This window comes from Siphateles boraxobius, unplaced genomic scaffold (assembly GCF_051911475.1).
Source record: "Siphateles boraxobius isolate OS27281-9 unplaced genomic scaffold, OSU_SipBor_1 16, whole genome shotgun sequence".
NCBI lineage: Eukaryota > Metazoa > Chordata > Actinopteri > Cypriniformes > Leuciscidae > Siphateles > Siphateles boraxobius.
The window spans coordinates 221,854-234,404 of record NW_027508766.1 but is presented as its reverse complement, the minus strand read 5'-3'; the positions used below and the strand labels follow the sequence as shown (position 1 = coordinate 234,404).

The following is a 12,551-nucleotide window of genomic DNA, read 5'->3' as shown; positions in this document are numbered from 1 at the left end:
TTTCTGTGATGGGTAGGTTTAGGGGTAGGGTTAGTGTAAGGGAATAGAATATACAGTTTGTACAGTATAAAAATCATTATGTCTATGGAAAGTCCCCATAAAATATGGAAACACTACATGTGTGTGTGTGTGTGTGTGTGTGTGTGTGTGTGTGTGAACAGACTCATGGAGACTTTGTGTTTGAACTGTCGAACTGTGCTCCAAGGTCACTTTATTAATTACTATATTTAGTTGACAAAACGCTAATTACATACAACCCCATTTCCATTATAGTTGGGACATTTTGTAAAATGCAATAAAATTAAGAATCTGTAATTTGTTCATTCTCTTGAACCTTTATTTAACTGACAAATGTACAAAGAAAATATTTGCAATGTTTTCACTGACCAACTTAATTTTATTTTGTAAATATAAAGTTTTGATTTGTATGGCTACAACACACTCCACAAAAGTTGGGACAGATGCTTGTTTACCATTGTGTCACTTCACCTTTCCTTTTAATTACACTTTTTAATCATTTGGGAATTGAGGATACTAATTGTTGGAGTTTTGCAAGTGGAATATTTGCCCAATCTTGTCTGATACAAGACATTCGCTCAACCGTCTGTGCATCACTGTCCGATTCTCCTTTTCATGATGGGATACATTTTATACATTTTCAATAAGAGACAGATATGGACTGCAGGCAGGCATCAGGCACATCCCTTGTTGAGTGTCTAGAAACCACTCAGTTTTAGCATGTGCAGAATGAGGCCTGCCATTGTCTTGCTTCCCAGGAAAGATGTCATCTTGATGGCAGTTTATATCTCTGTACAATCCAAATACATGCCTCCATATCAGTGATGCCTTCACAAAAATGCAAGTCATCCATACCACTTGCAGTAATGCCCCCCAATACCAGGACAGATGTTGGCTTTTACACCTGTCGCTGATGAAAGTCTGGTTGGTCCCTAGCGTCTTTGTGAATGAGAACTTGATGTCTGTTTTTCCCAAAAACAAGCTGAAACATGGACTCATCTGATCACAGCACACATTTCCACTGTCTTCTAGACCATCTGAGATGAGCTCGGGCCCAGAGGACAGCTACTGTGACAACAATTACTAAAAACACACACAAAAACAGATTTTGCATGGGCACTGCACTAGTTCGTTTGGTTCAGGAGGAACTGTAAAGGTGGCTGCTGTTTGTTTGCAATGGATGTCAATGGAGCCTTGCGGAAGTGCTAATGACGTGTGATGTCTGCGTGAGCAGGGTGTGCAGAGGTATGGAATATATATTCCAGAGGTATGGAATATATATCTACAGTATATATATATATATATATATATATATATATATATATATATAGATGTTGACAAGTAGGACATCCATTGCATTTGGACTGAACGCAATGATTGGACTAACATTTTTTGATCCCGAGTCTTCCACAAAAGATATACAGTATGCAATTTTTAAAATATATTTAGACCACTTCTATTATTGATTGCTATCAGGATGTGAAGAGAATTTAAACAGTATGACAAAAAGAGTTTATGAAAAACATTGCATTTACCTTTCAATCTCGGTATTTTCAGTCTGGTCAGACCCAGATCTCTTCTCTGTGGAGCAGAGGGCCAGTTTAATAGAACCTGTTTGCAAATGCAAACCATTTTATGAATCTGTTTTCAAAGCTGCAGAATCTATATACATTACTTGTATATTAAAATACATATCAAAAACTTGTAGCTAGGTAGTCCATCAATATCCAGGACTAATTGTTGATGTTTTTCACCTAGGTCTATGAGAACTTTTAAATATAGGCTAGTGTGAGAACTGGTTGTGTTCTGTTGAAATTCATCAATGATGAACTATAAGGAAGTGCGCTTTTATTATGCTAAATGTGGTGTTTGAAAGACTTGAATGATGTTCAGCAGACGGAACTTTGCTCCATGAGAATTGCATCAGAGGTTGAAGAGAGCAACGCAAATAAAGAATGCCATTAGGACACGAGGCGTGCAGAATTCACCCATAGCACATCTTATATTAAACTTTCTCGCCGTGGCACTTCAACAACCGGAGCCGAAGCCAGACTTGTATAAACGCTGCTGATGTCTGAGGACTGAGAGGGGGAAAGAGGCGCCCAACCCATTTCTTTTGTGTTGAGGAGCCTGTGATTTCATTGAGCTTTTCCCGGGCTGCTACTATAATGGGCTCCCTAGCTTTGAATCGCTCTTGTATAGGCGACTTGTTTTTGCTGGTTAAACTAGAGCTATCTTTTTTTAGTTTGCAGTAGTTTTGAAGCTTGGGGACTAGCAGACGAAATTTCTCGCCGAGCATCCGGACGGTTCCTTATGAAAATGCACGGGAGAAACAGGTACAACCTGGTGGACGATGTGGCGGATTCGCGAGTCCCACTTCACAACGAGGAAGCGTATCAACACGGAATACACTTCCAAGCCAAGGTAAAACTGACATCTCCACTGTAAACGTAGCTATTTACATTGTTAGTTATGCTATTTACCGATACTTTTATGTAGTCGTTTGGAGTATAGCATATGTAGGCTACGTCAAATAGGTCACTGGATGTGTAGCAGGGGTAATTTACACATCAGACAACCATGATGATTATGTTTTGGGTTGCAGCAATGACACCAGACAGGCTGCGCGAAAACAGGTGAAAATGCCACTGAATAGATGTTTGGATATGTAGGCTAGCCTAATAAATAAGTAACCTGTCCGAGATAGAAAAAAAGGGGAAATCTTTTATAAATCGAGTTTAAAACACACGTTTCGGTGATTAGTTAATAGAAATGTAATATTAATATTATTTTTTATATAAATATTTAAATATAGCCTATAAATATAGCCTATATTAAATATTTATAATGGTTATAATAAGGTTATAGCCTAATATTTTCATCACAAATATTTTGAAATTGAGTCATCAAGAAAGTTTTTTTACGGTTACCCGTTTAAGAGCATTTGTATAAAAAGGTAAGATATTTAAAATATGTAATATTTTAAAAAACTCACTATTTAATTGTTTTCTTGTTATGACAACCAATGCTTTATGCATGTTGTTTGCGCATGCTTAATTTGCATAATTTTCGAAAACAACATTGGTTAACTGATTTTCCCCCCTTCTTTTTTAGTAATAAAAATAGCTGAACTAATTATGAGCTAACGCTTCTGACTTCGTAGATCCAGACGAGAAATGTCAATGACCCATATGCAGAGAGTTTTTCCACCGACACTATTTTTGGTGTCTGGCTCAACTTTCCAATTAATGGCTGCACGGCTGGTTACACTGGTACTTTGACTGAGCCGAGATGTCTTTAAAACTCTGGAGGGTATTTGGTTTCTTCAGAAGTTGTGGTTAGATCTGACTTTGACATTGAATCATTAACATTTCATTGAATAAACCCCTACTTGGCTGTGTCTCAAAAACATATTGAGCTGCCTTGGTATAGCAAGACATTGAACATCAATTTCCAATCAATGGCTGAGGTTTTGGGACAGTAAGCTGCTAGATTTTTCAGCTGCTAGATTTTTGAACCCATATGCTGTAATACATTTAATTACATTAAATCTTACTATAAACCTATTTACGAATATAAATTGGTTTTATTTATTTCCTATATTCATATACACCAACCATGGTCCTGTTTGCATACTCGCAGCATTTCTGACTTGCCTGCATATGAACACTTGATACATATTTAAGTTGTGCCCATTAATGAAAGTCAGCGCATGCTTTAAGGTCCCAGATAGCTCTTCTATTTTTACCGTAGTCATTTCTTAAATACATCTGGATATTCAGACACTTGCATATTCCATTAAATTTATAGTCTGTTTTCTCATATGATATATTTAATAAATACTGGTGTTTTCCCATAGAGCGTATCTGTCAGTGTTTCAAATCTGCAGACTGTTAAATGTCCCAGGAAACCTAAAGCCTTTGTATACTGAGCTACTCAGAAGCCTATTGCTGAGTAATTTTAGCTCCAATTTGTAATGCAGGATTATCTTCCAGGAATTTTATTGGCTGGAAAGCCAAGACCTAGAACCACTGACATTCAAAGTCACACATTCTGACTGCAGTATTGCGTTCTTGTCTTTCAGAGCTTAAATCAGCTGTATTGTTTCTATTTTTGCTGAACTGTTGTCAGTATTGTTGTCTCTCTCAGCTGGATTTAGACTTAGAAGCTGGAAATAAGTATAAGGTCAACTTCTCCGTAGAACAGGGCATTAAAGAATGAACACGGTTGTTTGTAAACACAGAGCCTATACTTGGTTAAGTGTGTTATTTGCAGCTGGCACTGATACACTTCACATTTACAAATATTTAATGTTGGGTCTTACCCTCATTAATTTCTGACCCTGAGTCTCTGATTTCTTTTTAGATTGTGTATGCAAATAATCAAACTTGAGGCATTATAAATTTGCACAGGCATATTTTTAGTTTGTCTTTTGAATAATTTAGCATATTGTTGTTGCCTATGCAGTTCGTGGTAATATTGATATTTTTTTATTTTAAATGCATTTTTTTTTTAGAAACTTTGGTATGGTCACCACTTGTCTATATGTGGGTCTTGAAACAAAATCAGTTGATAACCATTAAATTTAGATGCATTTAAGCATAAATAGACTTTGATAAATGAGGCTGGCAATGTCCTGCCGATGCAAAAGTAACTTTGCACTCATTAACCTAGAAACTGTGTTTATGTGTGTTTGTGCAAATGAAGCTGCCTCATTAATTTTAGACCGGTTGATTCCTCTGTTGCATTTAATATCACTCTTCATCTAACATTCAAGCATGCTTTTTTCAGTATGTTGGCAGCCTGGATGTCCCAAGACCCAACAGTCGCATGGAGATTGTCGCTGCTATGAGAAGAATCAGGGTAAGTCTTTCAGACACTTTCTCTCACAGACACAGACTCTTAAGTGCTGAGTAATCATTGCTGATTGGCCCACAGCTGCTGTTTTCTCAGACACGTCTTTTGCAGTGTAAGTGTAACTCATTAGCTGGGAAAAAACAGTCTGTTTCTCTATATTTATCACATACTCTGCAGAGTCTGTGTGTGCTTAGTTTAGGGTGTGTACTGATAGTATTTTTGACACCTGAGGTTTCATATTTCATTCTCTGCACATTGATCAAATGTGAGAGATCACACACACAGACTCACAGAGACTGGGGAACAGAAAGCCTGGTTATTTCCCATGAGTGATCTCTGCAGGGTCTACAGCTAACTGAAATTGGAGATGACTGCCTTTATTTTGGTTAATTGGTCAGATTGTGAAAACTAGTATGTGTGTGTGCTAGTTTTCTATTTATACTTGCCTTGTACTCACACCTAACCTTGTAGTTCAGACTGAAGGCCATTTCTAAGACAAATTAAGTTGGATTTGTTGCTTGATCACAGAGAGCAGGAATTTGTGTATGTGCATGACTTGTTACCTTTAGAGCTTGTGACAGGCCTGCTAGGAGATCAAAATGCTTCAGCTCCATGATTTTCATAAACCTTTCTATCCTGCTTATATGTATTAGTCTCTTCTCTTCTCTTCTCTTCTCTTCTCTTCTCTTCTCTTCTCTTCTCTTCTCTTCTCTTCATTGATTATAGTTAGAGTTAATCACAAACTCTGGATCAAACCCTGAGTTGACAGAGTTGACGTTTACACCAATCGTTGTGAGAACCTGATCCAAACCAGGTTGGATTGTTGTATGGTTTTGTCATCTCTAAACGTACTCTGTAACTCATGCTTCTAGCTTCATGCATCAGGCTTAAGGGATTATGGACTTAAATTGTGGGTGTAGAAAAGTGAGAGAAAGCTATATCCTTCTAGACAGGACCCAGTGATAGAGTTGTTCTGGACTTTTTAGGGGAATGTCAGTGTCAGTTTGTTCAATATGTTTCACTGCTGAAAATTTCTGGGTTAGCACGTTTCCTTCAGAGACAAGTCTAGAATTTGTGCCTTTGTTGTGTTAAATTCTGCTGAAAATAACTGTAAATAATTTGTACTGGCTTCTTATACAGCCTATTTCTTTCTCTTTTCTCTCTGTAACATTTTACCCCCTTATTAGCGAGCTTTCATAAATATCATTGGATGATGTTTTGAGTGACAAATCAGCCCTTTAAATCAAGCCGTGATGAGCAGCTTTCCTTGCACACCTGATGTGTATATGTGTGAGTGTGTTTGAGTGAAACCACAAATTAATACTAAAAATTGCTTATTTTATGCAATGGAGAAGTTTTCCACGATGGAGCTTCATATAAGCATGTCTGAATGAACACTTGTTACAGCTCAAGGTTGAGTGTTGAGAGTTTTTCTGTTTTATTTAATGTGATGATACCAGTACCCGCTGATTAAAATGTACCCATGAGTAGGCCTGTCACGATAAAAAATTTTGCTGGACGATAAATTGTCCAAGAAATTATTGCGATAAACGATAATATTGTCATTCTGAGACCATTTTCATCTAAAATAATGATAATGGCATAAAAATGCAGGTACACCTTTTCAAAGATCAATACACTTTAATTTCTAAAGACTATTTAAATGAACAAAACAACCAAAAACAATAAAAGCAATGGATTCTCAGTCTCTGTTAACAAAAAATGCACTTACCAATGTGTGACTTCCGTTCACACTGAGAATCATATGCATCATGTACTGTGTGAGCATGCGTCTCATACGAGTATGTGCACTAGGTTTGTGTGTGCGTGTTCTCGCGTCTCAAATGAGTATGTGCGCGGAGAGTTTGTGTGTGTGTGCTCCGTCTCATTGAGTTTGTGTGCGAGTTTGTGTGTGTGTGCGCTCGCGTCTCATATGAGTGTGCGCAAGTTTGTGTGTGTGCACAAAAATAAATGAGCCCAGAATATGAACGCAACGCGTTAAATTACACGTTAAGCATTTTCCTGCCATAGAAAACCGCTATTAGAAAAGGCTTAACGTGGCTTACTGTAGTAAGACAGTGATATTAAAAGACCAAACTCAGTAAAAACCATATTAATAAGCTATACTATGTGCAGAAAAATAAATGAGCCGAGAATATGAACGCAAATAAATTAAATAAACGTTCATATTCTGGGCTCATTTATTTTTTTGCACATAGTATAGCTTATTAATATGATGTTTACTGAGTTTGGTCTTTTAATATTACTGTCTTAGTACAGTAAGCCACGTTAAGCCTTTTTCACGTTAAGCGTTTTAGAATGTCCCAGTGTTTTGTGGACATTTAATTTTATATTTAACAATATTATTACAACATTATTTTCCTGTTATCTCTGTAAAGCTGCTTTTAAATCTGCATTGTAAAAAGCGCTATATAAATAAAGGTGACTTGACTTGACTTTGTGTTTGGGCTCTGTGGAGAGACCGTCAAAGGTTTCTTTTTAAAACGTATTTTATAGCGTTGAGATTTGTAGCCAATTAGACATATCTGTTGAACGTGTGAACGCAATGTCCAATCAGAGGTTTTTAAGTTATTTGTTTAATTCCGAATCTGCTCAAAACGGCAGCATTTTTGTTCAGCGGGTGTTTTGCATGCCCACAAATCTTTTCATTATAACCAACAAAGCATAAACATGATGTCAAGAGAGATTCATTGCAAAACATTGAAAGCTTCATTGATTATAACAGGAGTTTTCACAAGAGTGCGGCTTCAGTGATAATAATGGTAGTGATCGTTGCTTGCTTTCTGCATATAGGCTAATATAAATTTTTCATGCCGTTAACTACAGTTGCAGTTTCTGGATTGACAACTGTATTTAAATGCGCAGTGTGATGATAATCAAAGCAATGGACAGGGAAAAAAAATCTGATACTGTATGTTAAATGATCTGTGCATTAAGTCTTGGACTGTAAATGCAAAATAACAGACCTTCCACTTTTTCATGTAATATGTTACTTTGTTGATATTTTTCTTACTAACTTTTCAAATCAGTCACTCAGTGACTTTGTACATGTAAATTTACAGATTTTCTTAAAAATAGAATCATTCTAGACATTTTGTTTTATGATCTGTCTTGACAGTGATTATTTTTATTTCAATAATAAACAGGATAGGTTAATATTACAAACTGTTTCTTTGCATTGTTTTGGATTTACTTTGTACTTTGTGTGTGGATGGCCAATTGGCCATGTTTGTCAGTCACCACGAAGACCAATTTTAACCCAGGAAAAACCCTGGATGTAGAAGAAACGGGACTCATCATTGGACCAGGCAACCTTCTTCCACTGCTTCAAGGTCCAGTTCCAAAGCTTATTGTAGGCGCTTTCCCGCGGTGGACAGGGGTCATCATAGGCACTCTGATTGGTCTGCGGCTACGCAGCCTCATACACAATAGTGTGCAATGCACTGTGTGTTGAATTTGTGACACATTCCTCCCATAACATCATTAAATTTTTGTGAAGTCCCACAGAAGACCTTCTGTTGGCTCGTATATACAATCCTTTATAAATCATTATAATATGCTGATTTGATTCTAGTATGCTGATTCTCCCTTTTCATGAATTGTTTGGGACTCATTTTGCTATATTTTTTTCACTTCTACATAGTATAAAGCAGTCCTGCTCACTAATAGACATGAAAATATACAGTATATTCACATGGTCAGTATCCACACTAGGGCTGCAGCTATCGATTCTTTTTGTAATCGATTAATCTAGCGCTTAATCGATCGATTAATCAAGTAATCAGATTTTTTTGTGTGTGTATGTGTGTGTTTTATTTACAGAATAGTTATATTAAAATTGTGTCTATTTCAGTTAAAGCTGTTATAAGTTATATACTATAAGTTATATAGTATGCAAGTTATAAAGATCTCATATGTGAATTTTCCTTTAAGATGTTATAATATAACCACTCTAAGCATCTAAGCATATTTGTTTATTCTGGTAGTTTAACGCTGATGAAGAGCTGTAACGTGACTTGTTGTTGAACACGCAGTAAAAGCTAACGCACTTTATGTTCCGTGCGTTTTTACTGAAAAATGAGTACTCCGAATCTTTATTAAAAACAACAGGCTGGGGACTTTAATTTTTTGTTGTTGTCTGTATTTGGACGACGTGAAATACAAACAAGGTCTCGCAAAGACTGCAATACAATATTTGTTCCTCCATCACGTCCCGGTGTGTAACGTTACAGTGAATGCATGCTGAAATTATTGTTGCGAGGCTACATAAAAGTTTAAGCATATGTGATGCATTGCTGCAATTGGTCTGACTGGCGTGTGTGTGTGTGTGTGTGTGTGTGTGTGTGTGTGTGTGTGTGTGTGTGTGTGTGTGTGTGTGTGTGTGTGTGTGTGTGTGTGTGTGTGTGAAGGGGTTCTTTTTAGGCTATACTCTTGCAATTGAACGTGATAGTTACGTTTACTACTTAAAAATGTCCTCAAAAGTAAAAATCATATCTAGGCAAACCGCATCACGACATCGCTATAAAATACAGTATGGGATTAAAATCAGCGAATATCAATAGGCTTAGACTACGTTACCTTGTTTCAGCGAGTTAAGTGAATTAAGTGTGTAATGATCCCACACTTTAGACAATTTCTGCCGTTTATTTACATATTTATTCTCCGCCATCGCGCCAACTAAATTCAAAATGCTTCCTGAACAGTTCCGTAATCCCTGCGTATAGTGCGCGTCATAGGAATTTAACGAGGCTTCGAGGCAGAAGGTGTTTCTCAATGTCAAGGATACTTCCTTGGTAGGATTGATCCTTCCAAGTCATTTCATTCAGAGGCTATCCACCTTTTTCCTGGTTAGCGAATTTACCCATGATCATAGCGGGGTTGAACCGGAAGCCGGTTGTCCTTTTCCGGTTCGAAGCTTTATGCTCAGAACGCCGCAGTCATGTGCTGGTTAGAAAATATGTGAAATAGGGCTGCCCCTGCCCGTGCACGACTGAAGTTGGGTTGGAAGTTATGTATATTATATGGGAGAGAATGCTAAACCATAATGAGCGTTTTCATAATATATTGCCTATTCTGCATCTCAACGCACGCATAAGCTTGCCACAAACAACGGCAAAAGTAATGATTATGCATTAAACAATTTAATTGTTTATTAATAACTAGTGTTTTCTGCAAGTGTCGACTGCAAAGATAAATTTGATGATGCTGACTTCGCCGTATGAACGCGCCTATAGAGAGAAATGGACACGTCATACAGTTGAATTAACCTATGGCCTACATAAGCAGAGAGCAGCCCATTTCTGCTCGTTTTTAATTATTTTGTTTAAAAGTACACATTTCAAGCTTTCTATAGATATACTTCTCATGTATGTGAGGCAAGTAACTTATAAGCTGAGTTTCGTTGATTAATAAGACGCGCTCCAGTTCACACGCCCGCGCCTCCGTGACCTGTATATCTACTATTTGCTTCTTATTTATTATTCCAGGCAATTTTTTTTGATAAAACATTGATACAAATAAAGATACAATTTATACTAAACGAAATTCACTTTAAAGAAAGGCTTTCTACAAAACAAAACTTAACAAGTGGTCATAATCAAGTCTGAGCCATTCCAAATGTTTTCCGATATATTGGGCATCTTATGATCATATCTGACTCATCTCATGTGGGTCCCTTTTCATATAATCAACATAGATGAAAAAAAAACATTATAGGCCTATTGTGAAACTTAAATATAAAACGTATGTTTAGTTTTTTTTGTTTTTTTTACTTATATTTAAGCGTCACACTGCTCAGCTTTGCTCACATGCTCTGGTGTGTAGCCTAGCCTATACATGCATGTGTGCGTGATGTGATGGAGGGGTGCGATTTTCGAATAATAATTGAATAATACCCAGCGATCTTTGAATATTATTTTGCTTGAAATGCCCATCCCTACTGATAACGTATTACTGTCACGGATTACCCCAACGACACACCCCAGCCAGCTTCAACCCAACACACCTGGTCCCGATCGCAATCACCGGAATTCTGATTCACCTCACCTGCACCCTCATCACTTCACTCACCACGCCAGCTCTGCATATAAACCCCAGTCAGTCTACAGCTCATTGCCAGGTCTCGTCTTTTGATGCCAGTGACTCTCCGGTTCCTAAACCCTTCGGTCTGGTTCCAGTATCCTCAATATATCTACGCAAGTATTGTCCTTCTACACTAACCTCCCAGTGTGTGTGTATATTCCAAGCAGCCTCTGTGTGCGGTGGTTCCCCGGGATTCTCCAAACCGCCTCTCTGTGTTCTACAGTGGAATTCGCGGATCTCTATCAGGATTCCAGTGGTCAGCTATTTCCAGTATCTACAAGACGGACTCAAGTTCAAGTCTTCCCCCTGTGTTCCCTGTGTGGATCTCGAAGCTAATTCCTGTATTCAGGAGTTGCATACAGTGTCTAAAATAAAACCTGTTAACGCCATTCTCTGTGTCTTCATCCTTGCAGTAGTGTGACAGAAGACCTGACAATCACACCATGCAAGCTTCCTCTGCTTCTGAGATCCACGCTGCATCCGGCAAAGCCCCTCGGGGTGCCGCCGCACCCCAGCTGCTGATGGATGCCTCTGCTAATGCAGCCGTCGCTCCGCAACAATCACTTCAAGAAACCCTCATTGAATTCCGTCACGCTCTTCAGAACTACCGACCTGCCTCAGTAAGTCCCATGGCCAAACCAGCTTCATATGCAGGCGGGGAGGATTGCAACGGATTTCTTCTTCAATGCAAACTCTACTTGGAGGTAAACGCTGCTCAGTTTATTTCTGAAAGAGCCAAAATTGCTTTTATAATTTCTCTGCTCTCGGGTCGCGCATTAAACTGGGCTCAAGCTCTCTGGGAATCCAATGCACCCGCATTATAGACTTTAAATGGATTCTTTGAACATTTTCACACTGTATTCGCTCAAACTTCTAGTGCCATCTCCGTTCATGATCAGCTGTTTCGCCTACGACAAGGCACCTCCTCTGTTTCAGAATACGCTTTGAAGTTTCGGACGATCGCGGCAAGCAGCGGATGGAACGAAATCGCTTTGATGAGGGCTTATCGTCAAGGACTCAACCCAGATGTCGGGCTACAATTGGCCATCTATGATGACACCATTGGGATTGAAAAACTCATCCAACGCTCGATCCTCATAGACCAACGTCGCACTGCATGTTTGTCTAATCTCCCTGCTCGTACTCGCATCTCCTCGTCCTTAAGCCCTCCAGTACCTGAGCCAATGGAAGTCGATACAGGACGTTTAACTACATCTGAACGTAACCGACGTCGAACTAATAATCTTTGTCTCTACTGTGGTGCTTCTGGACATTATCGTGTCGAATGTCCCGTCCGTCCCAGCCGTTCGGCGGTGAGTACTGTAGATCTACCATTTCCAGTGTTAAACCTAAAACAAACTCCAGTCTTAATAACATATCTGAAACACTCTATTCCAGCGAAAGCTCTGATTGACTCCGGCGCAGCGGGGAACTTCATTTCAGCTTCTCTACTCAACCGTTTGCAAACCCCCCGTCGACGATTAAATCAACCACTGAATATACACTCCATCCTTGGAAAACCCCTTTGTAAAAGAAGTATTCAGCACTGCAGTCCCAAATTACACCTGTCCATC

General features: G+C 38.5%; 1 protein-coding gene across 3 annotated transcripts in view; it reads left to right on the top strand.

The window, feature by feature from the left end:
• Positions 1-1,903: 1,903 nt before the first annotated feature.
• The window catches only part of LOC143738998 (carboxyl-terminal PDZ ligand of neuronal nitric oxide synthase protein), an 84,657-nt gene continuing 74,009 nt past the window's right edge, over positions 1,904-12,551 (top strand). For all 3 annotated transcript variants that reach the window (XR_013204120.1, XM_077231058.1, XM_077231057.1), the window contains exons 1-2: positions 1,904-2,442; positions 4,810-4,881. Coding sequence is in view for 2 of the 3 variants with exons in the window: in XM_077231058.1 (XP_077087173.1) it covers positions 2,332-2,442; positions 4,810-4,881 (183 nt within the window). In the remaining variant the exon portion in view is untranslated. The remainder of the gene's footprint in view (positions 2,443-4,809; positions 4,882-12,551) is intronic.